The following is an 18322-nucleotide window of genomic DNA, read 5'->3' as shown; positions in this document are numbered from 1 at the left end:
TACAAAGCTGTTATCATCAAGACAGTATGGTACTGGCACAAAAACAGACACAGAGATCAATGGAACAGAATAGAGAGCCCAGAAATGGACCCTCAACTCTATGGTCAACTAATCTTTGACAAAGCAGGAAGAATGTCCAATGGAAAAAAGACAGTCTCTTCAACAAATGGTGCTGGGAAATTGGACAGCCACATGCAGAAGAATGAAACTGGACCATTTTGTTACACCACACACAAAAATAGACTCAGAATGGATGAAAGACCTAAATCCATCAAAATCCTAGAGGAGAACACAGGCAGCAACCTCTTCAACCTCAGCCACAGCAACTTCTTCCTAGACACATTGCCAAAGGCAAGGGAAGCAAGGGCAAAAATGAACTATTGGGACTTCATCAAGATAAAAAGCTTTTGCACAGCAAAGTCAACAAAACCAAAAGACAGCTGACAGAATGGGAGAAGATATTTGCAAATGACATTTCAGATAAAGGGCTAGTATCCAAAATCTATAAAGAACTTATCAAACTCAACGCCCAAAGAACAAATGATTCAATCAAGAAATGGGCAGAAGACATGAACAGACATTTCTGCAAAGAAGACATCCAAATGGCCAACAGAGACATGAAGAATTGTTCAACGTCACTTGACATCAGGGAAATCCAAATCAAAATCTCAATGAGATACCACCTCACACCAGTCAGAATGGCTAAAATTAACAAGTCGGGAAATGACAGATGTTGGCAAGGATGCAGAGAAAGGGGAACTCTCCTACACTGTTGGTGGGAATGCAAGCTGCTGCAGCCAGTCTTGAAAATAGTATGGAGGTTCCTCAAAAAGTTGAAAAGAGAGCTACCCTACAACCCAGCAATTGCACTACTGGGTATTTACCCCAAAGATACAGGTGTAAGGATCTGAAGGGGTACATGCAGCCCAATGTTTATAGCAGCAATGTCCACAATAGCCAAACTATCGAAAGAACCTAGATGTCCATCAACAGATGAATAGATAAAGAAGATGTGGCATATATGTACGCAATGGAATATTATGCAGCCATCAAAAAGATATGAAATCTTGCCATTTGCAATGACTTGGATGGAACTAGAGGGCATTATGCTAAGCGAAATAAGTCAATCAGAGAACGACAAGTTTTATTTGATCTCACTGATATGAGGAATTTGAGAAACAAGACAGAGTATCATAGGGGAAGGGAGTTAAAAATGAAACAGGATGAAATCAGAGAGGGAGACAAACTATAAGAGACTCTTAATCTCAGGAAACAAACTGATGGTTACTGGAGTGGTGGGGGGTGGGAGGGATGGGGTGGCTGGGTGATGGACATTGGAGAGTGTATGTGCTATGGTGAGTGCTGTGAATTGTGTAAGACTGATGAATCACAGACCTGTACCTCTGAACCAAATAATATATGTTAAAAAAAAAAAAAAGAAGAAGGTGGAAGGGAAAAATGAAGGGGGGGAAGTCGGAGGGGGAGATGAACCATGAGAGACTATGGACTCTAAGAAACAAACTGAGGGTTTTAGAGGGGAGAGGGGTGAGGGGATGGATTATCCGGGTGATGGGTATTAAGGAGGGCACGTATTGCATGGAGCACTGGGTGTTATATGCAAACAATGAATCATGAAACACTACTTCAAAAACTAATGATGTAATGTATGGTGACTAACATAACATAATAAAATACAATTTTTAAAAAATGGCAGACTTAAGCCCCAACATATCAATAATTTCTTTAAAAGCACATACTCTAAGTATATCAATTAAAAGATAGATTGGCCATGTGGATTAAAAATAAAACCTAAGTATATACTCTCTACCAAAAACTCATTTCAGATACAATGATGTAAGTGGTTTGCAAACAATGATAGGAAAAGATATTATATAAACATTACTCAAAAGAAAGTAGGCATGGCTATATTAATATCATATAAGGCAGACTTTGAAGCAAAGCAATTTTTCAGAGTCGAGGAAGGACATTCTGTAATGATAAAATGGTTAATCCAACAAAAGGACATACTAATACTAAATATGCATGCACCAATGAATACAGCTGAGACATATGAAGCAAAAATTAATTTAACAAAGAATTCAAAGGAGAAATAGACCAATCCACAATTGTAGTTGGAAACTTTCACACCCCTTTGTCAACAATTGACAGTATAATTACATAGATGATCAGCAAGGATATAAGAGAACTCAGTGATACCATCAACGAAGAGGATCTAACCGACAAGAGCAGAATATCTCTTCAAGAACTTATGGAACATATACCAAAGACCATATCCTATATCATCAAATAAACCTCAGTACATTTTTAAATGTTGTAGTCATATAGAGTATGCTCTCCAACCACAATGGAGTCATACTAGAAATCAATAACAGAAATAAATTAGGAAAATCTCCAAATACTTGGAAACTAACAACACACTTCTAAATAATCCCTGGGTCACAGGGCAAGCCCCGAGGTAAATCAAACAGTGCATCAAACTGAATGAGAATGAAAACGTGGATGAGTGGGTTTTGTGAGGAGCGGTTCACGAGGCGCCCTCCTGTGCCCCAGGGCCAGACACTCGATCGAGGTAACCAACTCCCTACAGGGACACGCTGTATAAGAAAAGCAGAGTAAATGCTTGATTCCATGTTATCTTCTAAGCAAAAATGATAGTGTAATATACTCCAACAGAACTGCCTTGTGTTTTTTTTAATGCGCCTCATTCTTTTTAACAGCTGCATAGTATTCCACACTGTGGAGTGAGTGTATCAGACATCATGTTTAACAGTAGTGCTTTTTGACTCTTTGCTGAATGATGACATTTTGTCAGATTCTCAGTCCCTTTTGTTGCTTTCCTTGTCATCGTGTTCGGTATGCAAAGGAGGGAAAGGGTAGTGTCCCTCTTGACTACACAAAATGTCATTGTTAATGCTCCTATGAAATACATCCTGGCAGCTTTGAGCAGGCTGGCCACCCTCCTTCCTGCTGGCTTATTTTTCATTCCCCAAGCCGGTCTTACTGATGAGGGTTCTGTGGGTTTTTCATTGTTGATGACTTTTATGCCTTCCTACATGTTTTAAATGAGGGTATATTTCCCTGCACTAACACTCAGAGCATTGCTTCTTTATCTCTTTTCCTGAGAACTTTAGCTGCATCTTGGCCTTTTGAGAGTATTGGGGCAGACATTTAGAAACTCGAATTTTTTTTTTTCTGTTCTTTGCAATCATCCAAGCATTAGAGACGTTCATATTTTGGTGTCTGGGAGTAGAGTGGCTATGGGTAGTAGTCCCTTTGGAGATAACATTCACGTGGGTCCTTGTCTGTTTCTGGATGGAGTCCCTGTGTTCAGTGTGGTTTTTTACTTAGATTCTTAATATAGGTGGTAGAGGTGCTGGAGCACCGAAGCCTCTGTTCTTGTGAGGTGTAATAGGCAGAAAGATGACGCATTCAGACACTAGTGTTCCTAAGTGGTTTTAACCTGCACTCACAAACTTGATTATGAGAGACAGTTTGAATCTTGATGTATTGGTCCTTTCTTTGACAAACAGAAATGAGGACATTTCCCCTTTGTATTGGTGTCCTAGGGCTGCTGTAACAAGTCACCACAAACTTGGTGGTTGAAACAACAGACATTTATTCTCACAATCTGGAGTCCAGAAGGCTGATATCAAGGTTCTGGCAGGGCTGTCCTCCCTCCGGCATCTCTAGGGGAGATCCTTTCCTTGCCTTTTCTTAGCTTCTGGTAGATCCTGGGAATCCTCAGCTTGTAGTTGCATCATGCCAGTCTCTGCCTCCATCTTCACATGGCCTCCTCTCGGTGTCTCTATGTGTCCTGTCCTCCTGTGACAAGGACACCAGTCTTTGCACTTAGGGTTCACCATTATACTGTACAACCTCATCTTAACAAATTATGAAAATTACAAATCTGCAAAGTCCCTATTTCTAAATAAGTTCACATTCTGAGGCTCTAAGTGAATGTGAGTTTTGGGGGGATACTATTCAAACTGCTACACCCTCCTAGTAATTTTTCTGTGGGTTTTTTTTTGTTTGTTTGTTTTGGTTGGTTGGTTTTCCAAAGTGGTAAGCATTTCAAACAGTTACAGCTAATCCTACCTCATGTTGTTTTCTGGCAAAAATAGTTTTATTTATAAGAATCATCTGAGCAGTCACCTAAATCGAGGACAGTATTAATTGCTGTAGTTGTGTCAGTACATGGTGACTCTCATTAGTGTTGGTGTCCCTTTGGTGAGTGTCGTATTTATTGACTGCAGGCTTAGTTCATCAGAGCTGGTGATGAAAGGGAATGATTTTGTTCTCGCTCATTCTTATTGGCAAATCAGCTCTTCCTTGTCCTTCGATGTAACCTGACAAAAGAATTTAATCTTGCAAGATATCAGATACTTCGGTCAGAATGTAAGCTGTCATTTGGTGCATTGTGACACAGCACGCAGAGAGCCGCCTGAAGGAAGCAGTGGTACGGCAAAAACTCCTCAGCAAGAAATTCCATGTAGGAGACATGGGCCATTATGTGGGGTAACTCCACAGATAGCAATGTGTTCCTTTCGGCTTCAGACTTCTCTAGGATAATAAACACACCCAGCAGATTCTGATGCAATGTCTGTCAGGTTCCAGACACGCCTGGGAAGAAGGCTGCACTGGCAGTCCTTATTTTCACAGGTAGTTTTTCTCATTTATAGTTTGCCCATTTCTAACTGCTAAAAGTTTATTAGCATGGCATTAAGCATTTAAGGCCATGGAAATACTGGGGCCCTGTTGTGAAATGAAGAATAGCCAAGGGCGTGGGCTGTGACCCTTTCTAAGTACCTGGAAGTGCTTAGAGAACGTGACCTTCTGCCCACATAGTTGACATTTGCAGGTCAGTATGTTAGCCAGGCTTGGAGAAAACGTGGTTCTTTTAACTTCTGCCACTTATGTCTGAGCCCTTGACTCTAGGTAGTTGACAAGAAAAGGAAAACTAAGATAAGCGGCATTGTTCGACCTTGTCTTGTTTTCAGTAGACAAAAAACAGGCAGCTAGATGATTAATTGACTTTTTGCCTAACAAAGGAAAAGCAAAAAAAATGTAAGCCCCCAAACTTCCCATGTGTGGTTCTGGTTTGTAGGAGGTTATTGGTACTTCTCAGATGTTCTTTGCATGACTCATCTGATATTGAGGCCCTTAGGCTGGCAACTAAAGTTTTAGGATGTTCATTTCCAGTGCACTTTTATCCAAAGCCCTCCCTAGAAAAAATAGTCTTACCTCTTGGCTGGCTGATTCAGGCTTCAGTTTTCCTTACAGTGGTAGCCACTCTTGCTTCTTGCCCCTTGTAGGTATTGCCCAATTTCCTACATTCCTGATGTCTAAATAGAGAGCATCAAATGGACTGGAGCCAGGCTGCCTGGGTGTGAATCCTTATTCTGCCACTTGCTTATCTTACCTCAGAAGTTGGTATGGAGAGGGGCGCCCAGCTGGCTCAGTGGGTGGAGCATGGAACTCTTGATCTCGGGGTTGTGAGTTCCGGCCCCATGCTGGATGTAGGGATTATTTAAAAATAAAATCTTAAAAAAAAAAAGTTATGGAGATTACATGGGTTAATATTTGCATCCATGCTTGGTTCATAGCAGCACTATATAAATCACTTTGAAAAAGATAAACTGTGTTCTGTATCTTGATTTTTGGTAGTGGTTACATGCCTATACGTTTGTCAAAACTCCCCAGATGTGTGCATTTAAAAAGGATTAAAAAGGTTAAAGTTTACTGTATGTAAATTATACCTCAATAGACCTGACCTAAAATTTTTTTTAAAAGATGAAAAGCAAAGTCCTTCAGTCAGCAAAGGTTTTATTAGGTGTTGCACAGTAAGATTACAAAAACATAATTCAAAAGGCTAGCTAGTCCACTTAAACAAGCCAGTTGTTAGGCAGGATAAATTTGCATATCAGCATGAGAAGGTGATATAGGAGATGCTGCCAAGCAGCTTATTAGTCACCTAGGTGAGAAATGCTATTATGGAGGCTTAGAAGGGGGAGTTGTTTGCTATAGTCACAAAAATTTCACCAAAGTGGGAACTTGAGCCGGACCTTAGAGGGTGGGTAGGATTTGGACAGGTGGGCATTTGGAAGGGTGCGTGGGTGCAGATTCAGGGCCTGGGGGCAGAAAAACGTGTGAAGAGTTGAGGCAGCCATGAAGAGCTGGTTGGACTAAAACAAACTCTGCCAGTCGATGAGGAACATCTGTGCTTTCTGGACTGACTCATTCTCTTCATCCACAGAAAGGCCCCCCTTCTGGAAAAGACCGGGTGAAGAAAGGTGGATCCTACATGTGCCATAAGGTAAGCCAAGTCATTAAACTCTGCACTGGTGTACTAATAATAGGTTGATAGATCCACTGTAAACCTTAGCCCTAAAATGTCCCATCCACCTCTGCTAATACATACCTATCCTCATCAAAGTAAAAAAAAAAAAAAAAAAAAAAAATACTCATTTCAGATTTGGATACAGGCATGGGGAAAAGAAGCAGAGGTTTTGAATAATCGATGGTTAACCAATTTCCATCTGTTGAATCTTGACCCATTGAGAGAACTTTATTGTCCCATGAACCAGGGTGGGCAATATACTATTTCCAGCATGTCTGTCTGGAAATATATCCTTCACTTATTTGAAGCTTCTGTAAATTTCGGGATCCTCTGTTGAGATTAAGGTGAGAGTTGGAAATGGAGGGTGGATTGTGGTGTACTGGAATGGAAACATCACAAATGTTCTAGGTATAATGTATGTGCTTTGTGAAATAAACATCAATCTCAGAGAGTGTTTCTGCTCTTTGGGCTATGATTTCAGCGTCAGAACTGTTTGTTCTTGGGTAATCAGTGTGAGTTGGTGTTTCATGAGTAAAATTTTTGAGGAGTTTGGAAATGGAATACCACCTCTCCTTTTTTTCTTTAAATCATGTATTTTTAGTATCTCCAACACTTCAGCTTCTTTCTATCCCTATGCAAAGATGGCATTTTGCAGATGGTTATTACAAAAAGTTTTCCATGGTAATCCAGTTAGTCCAGGCAGTTAGAGACTTAAAACAACCTATAAGGGCTCCAAATTAAATGACTAATTTGACAATGGGTGTATTATCAAATTTTACAGGAAAACAGTGGTTCTCAAACTTTGTTGCACATTAGAATCATCTGGGATCTGTAAAAAAGACTGATGCCTAGTCCCCCACTCAGCTCATTTTGATTTCTCTGGAGTATGGCCTGGGCATCAGGATTTTAAAGGTCTCAGGAGGATGAAAACATACCGCAAAGCTTGGAAACCACTGGTCTAAAGAGAATCTCTGTAGATTGTGTGTATGTGTATCTTCTGTATTTCTTTAAAATTTTAATCCAGTTATTTAAGTGGAAGTTCATATTTGAGTTTACTTTATGCTTTAAACCTACATTTATGACAAGATGTAGGCAAATTTATCTTTACAATTCTAATTTTAATTTGAAATTAAAAGCATTGCCCTAGGTCATCCTGGTACTTTTAAATGTTCACATACATATCAGTCTTTAGTCCCTGATTTTTTCTTTCATTCAAGCTGTTACTACAAGTGTATCTGAATTCTTTTGCTAGGGAAACAGACTTCCATGAAAAATAGGTAAATTTCTCTTTGCAGAATAGTATCTCACAACCTTAATTACCACCAGTTGTGTTTGTGACATATGGCCCTTTTAAAAATTGAGAATCCGTTTACTCTGCAAGATTTGAGGACCAGAAGATTTTCCCTTAAGAAAATAGAGAAAATGATGCTTGTAAAAAACATTTTTAAGCATGAACACTAAAAGTATTCCATTGCTGTGCACATGTACGTGTTTACTTTAACATTTCATATTTTTTGCTTATTTTAAATCTGTATTTTTATAAGCTTCCTAGCTTATTCTTTTAAAATATCTTTTAATCTCTGTTTTTAATAAATACATTTACATGGTATAATCGGATTATCTTGTGTTCTTCAACCTTCATAAACTCAGCTCTACTAATAATGTTTTTGTAGATTCTTTTAGTTTTTCTACATTGGTGGTTATATCATCTATGAATATAGACAATTCTACTTTTTTAAAATCTTTTTCATTACTTTTTCTTGTTCTATTGCATTGGCTAGAACCTCTAATATAGTATTGAATATGAATGGTATGAACAGACATTCTCACCTCATTTTTGATCATAAGGGGTTAAACATTCAACTTTTCAAAGTTAGGTATATTAGCTGTAGTGTTTTTGGAGATGTTCTTTGTAAGTTCAAGGAAGTTTCCTTCTGTTCCTAGCCTTTGAGAGTTTTTATCAGAAATGGATGTAAATTTTTCTGGATGCCTTTTCTGCACCTTTTGAGATGGTTGTATGGTTTTTTTTTTCACTCTGTCAATATGGTAAATTACGCTCATAGATTTTCAGTTTTCAAATGTTAAACCGTCTTTGCCTTCCTGGACTGTGCTTGCTTAATTATGATGTATTATCCTTTTTATATGTTTTGGATTCAGTTTGTTAAAATATTGAGCATTTTTGCATGTACACTCATGATGGGTATTGGTCTGTTGTTTTCTTTTCTTGTCTGGTTTTGGTATCATTGTATTGCTGGGTTTAGATATTGAATTGGGAAATATTCCTTCATCTTGAATTTTCTGGAACAGTTCATGTAGAATTAGCAGTATTTCTTCCTTAAATGCTTGATAGAATTCCCCCAAGGAAACTATTCAGGAGTAGAGTCGTAACCATAAATTTAATTTAGTTACCAGTGGCAGGGTTATGCAGATTATCTCTTTCTTCTTGATTAAGCTCTGGGAGTTTGTGCCTGTTAAGTAATTTGTCCATTTTAACTGAGTTGTTGAATTTATTGGCATAATCTCTGCCTTTTCATTGTCTGTTTGTACCATTTACATTTAATGTGGTTATTGATATTGCTGAGTTTAAATTTGCCATCTTGACATTTGTAGTCTTTTTTGTCTCATCTGTTCTTTGTTTCCTTTTCTCTGACTTCTTTAGTTAAGCATATTTTATCACTCCATTTTCTGTCCTTTGGCTTATTAGCTAAAACTCTTTGTTTTAAAATTTTAGGGGTTCATTTAGAGCTTATATTAAGCTTATATTCATATAGAGCTTTTCTATATACTTGAAAGGTAAGTTTTAATTTAGTCATGTTCAGAATGATGAAGAGAGTATTCCAGAAGAGAGAATAGCAAAGTAATAAAACAGTGGGATCCATAGGATTTTCCAAAAAAAAACATTAGCTCCAGGATCTTCATTAAGTTAATTGTAGATGATATAGGTATTTAACATCAGGCTGGTATTTCAGTGATATCAGGAAAACAATACAGTGTTGGCTGTGAATTACTTTCAGAGCACTTATCCTTTTCACTAGATTAAGAGTGGCAGCTATAATTAAATTATTGAGTTGTGGACTCTGAAATTAGATCTGGGTTGGAGTTCTATAACTGCTCCTTGCTAGTCTGTTACCTTTCTTACTTAACCTTTCTAAGCCTCAGTTTTTACATTGTAAAATGCACACCATAATTGCACCTACTGTAAGGTTCTTAGGAGGAATGAATGGACCAAAGTATATAAGCGTAAAGTATATACTACTAGTACCATCATCGTTAACCATTGCATTTATTATAATTAGATTGTTTTCCCCCTTCCCTTTTGAATAAAGAGTCAACTAATGAACTAACTAGAGAGGCAGAATCCTTGAAATGATTCTTTTTTTTAGAGATTTATTTATTTATTTATTTGAGAGAGAGAGAGAGACAATGAGAGAGGGAACACAAGCAGGGGGAGTCAGAGAGGGAGAAGCAGGCTTCCTGCCGAGCAGGGCGCCTGATGTGGGGCTTGATCCCAGGACCCTGAGATCATGACCTGAGCCGAAGGCAGCCGCTTAATGACTGAGCCACCCAGGCACCCCTCCTTGAAATGATTCTTACGGCATAGGTGAAAATCAGTAAAAGAAAGGAAGTCAATATAAAGAAAAAAATGTAATTCATTTTGAAAAAAATCACCTTGCTTAGAAGGTGACTTAACTTTTGATCATGGACCAGGGCTAGCTTGTATGACTAACATAACCTCTGATGATTATTCATAACTTGTTGAAAGTCCATCCAAAGTACAGCTTCAATAATGAGAACACAGAAAGAAAAACTGTGAGAAAACATGGTATTGGGTTAAAGGCCCAGACTCTTAAATGGGATTGAAAAGGCTGTAACCGTGGACCCACTGTTTATAGGTGACCCTAGGCACACTATTAACATCTCTGTGCCGCAGTTTTTTTCTGCGTATACAATGCAGATGCTAATACCTACCTTGGATGATTATTGGGAGAATTGAGTGAATTAGTACATGTGAATTTCTTAGAAGATTTCATACAGTAAGTATTCAAGAAATACTAGCTGTTGTTCTTGAATGTTGTTAGACTAATCTCTGTGGGGTCTTTAACCCAACCGATGACATGGAGGAAATCCTCACCCTCCTTCCATTTTACACCAAGATTACTAAGAAAGGAGTTGACCTAGTGTTGATGGCAAGAGCAATGGGTGTGAAATCGAGAGACCAGGGTAGTGCTGTGTGATTTTATATAATGATTTTTTTTTTATAACGAGCTACACTTTCCTTAAACCTTCCCTTTATCCCTGAAAGTCTTCTTCTCATAAAAACCATATCGCTGTCCCACTTGACTTCAGAGCCCCAAGGCTGGGTAAGGCATTATCTTAAATGGATTGTTCCTGAGTCCAGGATCACTTTCTTAGTGTAGATATTGAGATTAGTTTCACACAGTAATTATCCATTTTGATGAAAAAGGGCTAAAGTGGGTCTTTCCCACTACCTCTGTCCTTAATTAGTAAAATGACCCATATTTCAGCCACTCAAAGACCTAACATAATTAATAACCATTTTTGATGCTAAAAGTGGAGCTGGAAAAAGAAAAAGCAATGAGGACATTTAAAATCAGGCCATTTTCCTCTTTAATTATGTGTTCTATTAGTTGCCCATTATCGGAATTGAAAATGAACTACTTATTAATAAATGTTTGTTGAGTGAATGAGTTCATTTGAAATGGAATGATGATGTGAATTCACTGTCTTATGGTGGTCCTGACCTCTTACCCTTTAACTTATGGTGAGACTTGCTTTTTTAGGGTTCAGTTCTACACAGTCATTTAGGTTAATGGAAGGTTTTAGGGACTGCTGTGATTTCATAAAGGACTAGCTGTTTTTGTTGTCACTGATTTTAAGCTTTTATTCTTTTGCCAAAAAAAATTCATTGCATAAAAATTAGAAAATAAATAAAAAACATAAAAATGACAATAAAAACCACTTATCCTGCTTCCTAAGTAAGCTGTCAATAGTATTTTACCCACATTTATTAGTGCACTTTTATTTCTTTCCCCCCCAAAATGGAATTATTTTCTGTGTGCCAAGGTCTTCAGATATGGCTATGGCAAAAATCTCTTCTATCTTATGGATCTCTTTCCTACTGTCTTACGTCACAGCCTCCTCACAGTCCTTCTGAATACAGTCTTCCAGTCGGGCATCGTTTGTCAGAGTTGTTACAGTCTGAATTTTGTGGCATATGAGCAGTATCTTATTTTAAAATAGTTTTTTATGTAATTTGAGAGAGAAGTTGCATATAGAAATATGCCATCCAATAAAGACCTTAGTCCTATGCCTTAGTTACCAGAGATATTCCTCATCTTTCCCATTTATATAGCAAGTAACTTCTGCATGTAGGTAGCAAATGTACAGTTGGCCCTTGAACATCACAGCGTTTCGGGGCACCAACCCCCCACGCAATCAGATATCCACATAAAACTTTTAACTCCCCCAAAACTTTTCTGATAACCTCCTGATGACCATAAGCCTTATCGATAACATAAACAGCTGATTATACTATTTTGTATGTTACATATATTATATACTGTATTCTTATAATAAAGTAAGCTAGAGAAAAGAAGATGTTAAGAAAGTTATAAGGAGAAGAGGAAATATGTTTACAGTGCTATACTGTGTTTTTTTAAAAAATGCAGGTAAACGGACCTAGTGCAGTTCAGACCCATGTTCTTCAAGGGTCAACTGTAAATCCGCATTCAGATACTGGTAGTATTATCTTTCCAGCAGAAGTTTAAGACTGGTGGAGAAGCTGGCTAATGCTTTTGTTTTAGTGAGGAAGCAGATTAACGCCCCCCAAAAGTCAGGTAAGACAGTCAACGTTAGTTTCTATAATTAAGAGTGTTGTGTTCACATGACTTGGAGCCAGCAGAGTAGGCTGTGGCTGTGGACTTCAGCACAAGCATCAACATTGCTGATCAAGAAATTACAATTTATGTCCATTCCAAGTTGTAAATGCTAGTCTTTTTTTTTTTTATTCCAATAAAAAAAGACCATTAACTTAAAAAAAAAAAAAGAGTGTTATGTTCATTTAAAGATTTTATTTATTTATTTGAGAGAGAGCGTGCACACAAGCAAGGAGAAGGGCAGAGGGAGAGGGAGAAGCAGACTCCCTGCAGAGTCTGCTCGACATGGGGCTCGATCTCAGGACCTTGAGATCATGACCTGAGCTGAAAGCAGATGCTTAACCAACTGAGCCACCCAGTCGCCCCTGTTGTGTTCATTAATAAAGTGACAGTTACAATAACTTCCACATGTCCAGTGGTTTACTTTTTTTTTTATGTAAAGATAAGATGAAGCATTTTGACATTATTTCATTAATAGCCCTATATCATTGACAAGGGAACAGATTCAGAAAGACTTTGCCTGGGTGCCTGGGTGGCTCAGTTGTTAATCATCTGCCTTCGGCTCAGGTCATGATCCCGGGGTCCTGGGATCGAGTCCCACATCGGGCTCCCTGCTCAGCGGGAAGCCTGCTTCTCCTTCTCCTGCTCCCTCTGCTTGTGTTCCTGCTCTCGCTGTCTCTCTCTCTGTCAAATAAATAAATAAAATCTTTAAAAAAAAAAAAAAGAAAGGCTTTGCCTAAGGTTAAATAGCTAAGGAGTCTTGGATTTTGCTCTTTCTGGTGAGTAAATTAGCACAGTGGTTGTCACGATTTCCATTTGTATCAAGCCCAAATTCTTTCTGCTGAGAAGACTGCCTGTAATGTAACTCCATCCTATTTATCTACCCATGTTTCCTGCTTTTTATCATTTATTGCCTTTATACAGTGATTGCTTTTGCCTGGAATTATTGTTCTCCAAATCTTTGGGCCACTCACCTGGTGCCACCTCAGAGAGGCCTTCCCAGGCTGCCTTGTCTAAAGTAGCCACTTACTCACTCCCACTCCTCTTTCCCTATTTCCCTTTCTTCCAAGCTGACCACTACCAGAAACAATCTTGAATTTATCGGTTTATGTATTGTCTGACTAATCCCTGTTGAATGTGAGCTTCCTGCTGACAGGTACATTGTCTGCTTTGGTCTGCCTTTTATCCCTCATGCCCAGAAAGGCATCCAGCATGTTGTAACATCTTGAATATTTAATGAATAAAGAAACTGTGCTCTGACATGATCAGGCTATGGCCTTACTTATCCCCTTAACTGGCCCGAGTTTTTCCATTTTCATGCCTCCGATATCATTATTTTCTCTACTTAATATACCTTCTTTCCTCCTTTCTAAATTCTATAAATGAGTTCTTTTCAAACTGCAGCCCTTGGGTCCCATAGCATCAGCAGCACCTAGAGAAGCTTGTTAGAAATGTGAATTCTTGGACTCCACACTAGATTGACTGAGTCAGAAGCTTTGGGTGTGTGGCCCAGAAGTAGGTACTTAAGCTCTGAATTCAGCCTGTTCTTGTGTGTATGCTCAAGTCCTAAGACCACTGCCATAATCATGTAAATCCAGCTATGGCCAAGTTTTGCCTTCTAGAAGTCTTTCCAAAGTCTTTCCTAGAGACTTTGACATTCTACAAGGGACCATTCCTTTACATGGATTAATAAAAACCTCAGAATCTTTTAACCCTAGCATGTTTTATAGCTGCTTGATGTGTTGTCATTTTTCCCTCTGCCAGCCTGTGATCTCCAGCAGGACAAGACCATGCCCTCAGTCAGGCTTTCTCTGTGGGTGTGCACACAGGCAATCAGGAAATGCTCGTTTGTTTTTTGTCATGTGTGGTACAGTTATGGAACAAGGATGTCCATGTCTAGATGCTTGCCTGCCCCTGAACTCGATTCTTGCTCCAATGTAGAATTCACTACACACACTTGGTAGCATGGGACCCTGGATTATCCACTGGAGTTTGATTCTAGAAATACCAGAGCACTATTGCTTCATAGCAACCCGGTGAGTAGGGCCTATGTGGGATGAGGCTTCGTTTTTTTGAAGATTTATTTATTTATTTGAGAGAGAGAAAGAGAGCACACTTGCGCGAGTGCACGGGTGGAGTGAGAGGCAGAGGGAGAGAATCTCAAGCGGATTCCCTGCCGAGCGTGGAGGCTGACATGGGGCTCCATCTCATGACCCACGAGATCATGACCTGCCCTGAAAGCAAGAGTCGGACGCTTACCTGACTGCACCACCCAGGGGCCCCTGGAATGAGGCTGCAGCCGCATGCTCCTGTGTGGTAACTTCTAGTCATTTCAGAGCTTCCATTGCATGGCAGGCACAGGTAGTATAGCAGATGCCATCAGTTTTTTAATGATTTCAATCCTAATTTTTGTTCATCTTCCTCTGCCTCCCTGAATATTGATAATATGTTCTATTCCTCACTGGCCACAGGGAAAATGAGAAAATTGGTTGCTATTGTTTCACTATCTATAGAAGGCAAACCAGTATGTCTTTCTCTTTATGGTGGATGTACTCCAGACAATTTCTATGGCAGCTTTAGAGATAATTTTTATGAAGATTAGAAACACTCAACTTCTGTGAGAAAAAGGAGAATGAGAATTAAGAAAAAATAAAAACGACCTCTTCATGCAGACCTATTTTTCCCTCCACAAATGATCTCTCCTTCACGAGTCCCAAAGTTACTCTACATGATTCTTTGTGCAATATTTTTAACCACCTGGCAGGGACTTTAGTTTCATTGGGTCAACTCAGCATTAATGCTCATGCTGCACAGGATAACTATTTTCATTCTCTGTTATTTTGGATCAGAGTACAATCCTAGTATATAAGAGTTCCATGCATGGTTGTTTTTGGAATATGGAAAGTTTTGATGTAAGTGCAGTAATGCAATAACCACAGATTGAATACCTACTAGGTGGCCAGTGATGAGTGTTAGGCTTTCTTACGTGTGCATGTAGGCATGTCCCTGCAGGACGGGTGTATGGGGGTGGGAAAGAAGCATGAGACGTCCTGTCTTTCCATCTAGGAGTGTGGAATTTTGCTATAGAGGCAAGTGCACTGTCAGAGCTGGGTTCGAATTCTACTTCCCTCACAAGTGTGTCATCTAGGATAACCCATTTAATTTCTTTGGGCTCTTCTGACCCAGTGAAATAATACTTGCAGTGCCTCACATCCCTGGAGTGTGCTAGGTACTCAATGTCTGTGTGTTTGTGCACATGTATGTGTGTGTTCTCTGCTCCTAGAAAATAAAACAGATACAAAATATCCCCCACACAGTAATGTATAGCCTTATAGCTAATCCAAAAGCAATGTATTTCTTTTTTTTTAAGATTTTATTTATTTGAGAGAGAAAGAGAGAGCACATGAAGAAGGGGAGGGGCAGAGAGAGAGGGAGAAGCAGACTCTGCGCTGAGCCAGGAGCCTGACGCAGGGCTCAATCCCAGGACCCTGAGATCATGACCTGAGCCAAAGTCAGATGCTTAACCGATTGAGCCACCCAGGCACCCCCAAAAGCAATGTATTTCAAAAAATGTTTTTCACAGCCTTTCCCACTCTTTATGTTCCTAGGCTTGCTGTTTAATTTTTGCCACTCTGTTGAATATTAAATATCTTAATGTTCATAATTAATATTTTCTCATTTACCATTTAGCTTTATTATTTGGTTTAATGTCATGTACTTTAAATGTAAAAATAACTTTTCAAGTTATGAAAGTAATACATACTTATCAGAGGAAATTTGAAACTCCATTGCTCAAATATAACTACTGTTTGTATTGTGGTGCATTTTGAATCTGCAGTCTTTTTTGTCTTTGACATGTGTAATTATATAGCTTGAGATCATACCACACTCACAGTTTTTGTATTCTGATTTTTCATTTAACAATGTATCATGAGAATTTCCTATGTCATTAAGTATTACATAAAAACATGACTTTTAATGGTTGCTTAGTAATCTCATATGTGGATGCACATAACTTCTGTAGTCATTGCTTGTTACCTGGGTTTTTTTTACTGTCCTAAGTAATGCTGGCACTAACATCTTTGCACCATATCTATGTCTGTTTATAAGGTAAACAATGGATTCTATGTGGTGAACTCTGAAGGTGCGGCCCTTTCCAAAACTACATGCTCAGTATGCCGAGGGGGTGTTTGTGGGGAAAGCCCTGTTTCCCGGTAGGCCTGCCTTCCCTATGGCTGGTACTTGGGTGCAGCACGAATCTGACAGTTGAGAGCCTATCACCGAGTCTGAGAATACTCACCTTTCTCTCTGTCTCTGGCCAGTCCTACTGCTACAGGTATCGCTGTGCTGCTCGAAGCCAGAACACGCCCGACAGCTCAGCTTCCAATCTGGGATTCCGCTGTGCTGCTGACCATCAGCCCACCATGGGCTAAGAGCCGAGATGAGCCTTCCCAAATCCCAGAAGCCGTGTCTGACCTGCCCTCGGCTTTCCTCAGAATGTTGAATGACTTTGAGTGAAGAATTCCCACTCTGAGGTGGGTTGCATACCTGCCCAGTGGCCAAAGGAACCACCTTGCGAGACCAAATCACTGACTTGCGTCGGCATATGTGCTTTATTGTGTGGTGCATTTCTGGAGATCATCACTGTGCTTTCCTTCAGAGAGTCTTTGACAGAGGAAGGGGGTGGAGGAGACCCTGAGTGAAACTTCAGAAGACAAGTGTTCTTCCCAGGATCTCCCACCAGGGCTAGTTCTCAGGGTCCCACACTTGACCTTCCGAGGCCTTAGTGACCTCCTCTGTCTGGTGAAGGAAAGCACAGCATGATCTCTGAGGCCTTCTCCAGCTCACAAATTCTATGTGTATATCAGATTCTATTGTGATTTCATAGTAAGAGTTTATGGCAGATGATTTTTTAGCTATTTTTTTCCATGTGTGAACCTTGGGTGATACTAATCATGTAAAATAAGAGGTCTCTTAGGTATTATTTTGAGAAAAGGGTGGGGTGGCGGAAAAGGTGGTGGTGATGAGTCTTTATAATCATACTGCACTTTGTGTTTTCAAGGAAATCAGTGTCTTTTATATTGTTACGATGAATCCCACGTGGGCCCCTGGTAGTGTGCTCAAGTTCAGCACTCTGACCACGCAGGAATGTCTGTGGGGTGACTCTACTGTGCTTTGTCTTTTAACATTAAGTGCCTTTGGTCCGGGGGGTGGTTATATGCCCTATTTCCGCCCTCTCCCCAAAGCCTTCGGTGAATGTGAAATGTGTACTACACGAAGAAACCTGTTTAATTCTAGATGGAGAAGAGGAACAAGAACCTTGAATTAACTCTCTTCAGGGTGTCCGGTATTTTATAATAGGGAAGTAGGAAATCTTGTTGGTTGTGGAATATCAGATGCTCTGAATCATGCACTATGTTGAATAAACTGATATCTGCTAAAGCTGGTATCCTTTTGTTTCCCTCCACTGTGTTTTCTTTTAAAGAAATGTCTTTGTGGGAGCACCTGGGTGGCTCAGTTGGTTAAGCGGCTGCCTTCGGCTCAGGTCATAATCCCAGGGTCCTGGGATCGAGCCCTGCATCGGGCTCCCTGCTCGGCGGGGAGCCTGCTTCTCCCTCTCCCTCTGTCTGCCTCTCTGCCTACTTGTTCTCTCTCTCTCTGCCAAATAAATAAATAAAACCTTTAAAAAAAAAAAAAGAAAAAGAAATGTCTTTGTGGTATGTATGTGTTTTATTTGCTATAAAGCTTTCATGTCTGTTAGCTACTTGATAACTTTGATGTGTGAGCAGTTTGTGGGAATTTTTATTCCAGAAAGCAAGGCTATTTGGCCAGGAACCTTAGAATAACCTTGCTTCTTTGTGCCTTGGTAGATGAGGCAGAGGCAAGGGCATGACCTCGGTTGGGGTCCTGTAAATCCCAATAGCTGCTTCACATGTAGGAGAGCACCTCGTTTTAGAGCGAAGGCTTTCACCCAGATGCCCCTGCCATCAGGAGCCCAGCATGATTCCCCAGTCCTTGAAGACCCCTCGGACATTTCTAGCATGTCATTTGAAAGAAATGGCTCATC

General features: G+C 39.7%; 1 protein-coding gene across 4 annotated transcripts in view; it reads left to right on the top strand.

Moving 5' to 3' along the window:
- The window catches only part of SUMF1 (sulfatase modifying factor 1), a 97732-nt gene extending 80035 nt beyond the window's left edge, over positions 1 to 17697 (top strand). For 3 of the 4 annotated variants that reach the window (XM_073901572.1, XM_073901573.1, XM_025885350.2), the window contains 2 exons: positions 6275 to 6334; positions 16578 to 17697. In XM_073901572.1, the coding sequence (XP_073757673.1) occupies positions 6275 to 6334; positions 16578 to 16688 (171 nt within the window). In that variant the 3' untranslated portion in view covers positions 16689 to 17697. Of the gene's footprint in view, positions 1 to 6274; positions 6335 to 16365; positions 16535 to 16577 lie in introns of those variants that run through there. The other variant, XM_073901571.1, reaches the window with a different exon arrangement.
- Positions 17698 to 18322: the final 625 nt, after the last annotated feature.

This window comes from Callorhinus ursinus, unplaced genomic scaffold, assembly GCF_003265705.2.
Source record: "Callorhinus ursinus isolate GAN/ISIS: 27379988/994484 unplaced genomic scaffold, GSC_fseal_2.0 scaffold15, whole genome shotgun sequence".
NCBI lineage: Eukaryota > Metazoa > Chordata > Mammalia > Carnivora > Otariidae > Callorhinus > Callorhinus ursinus.
This window is presented reverse-complemented; position numbering and strand designations above follow the sequence as displayed.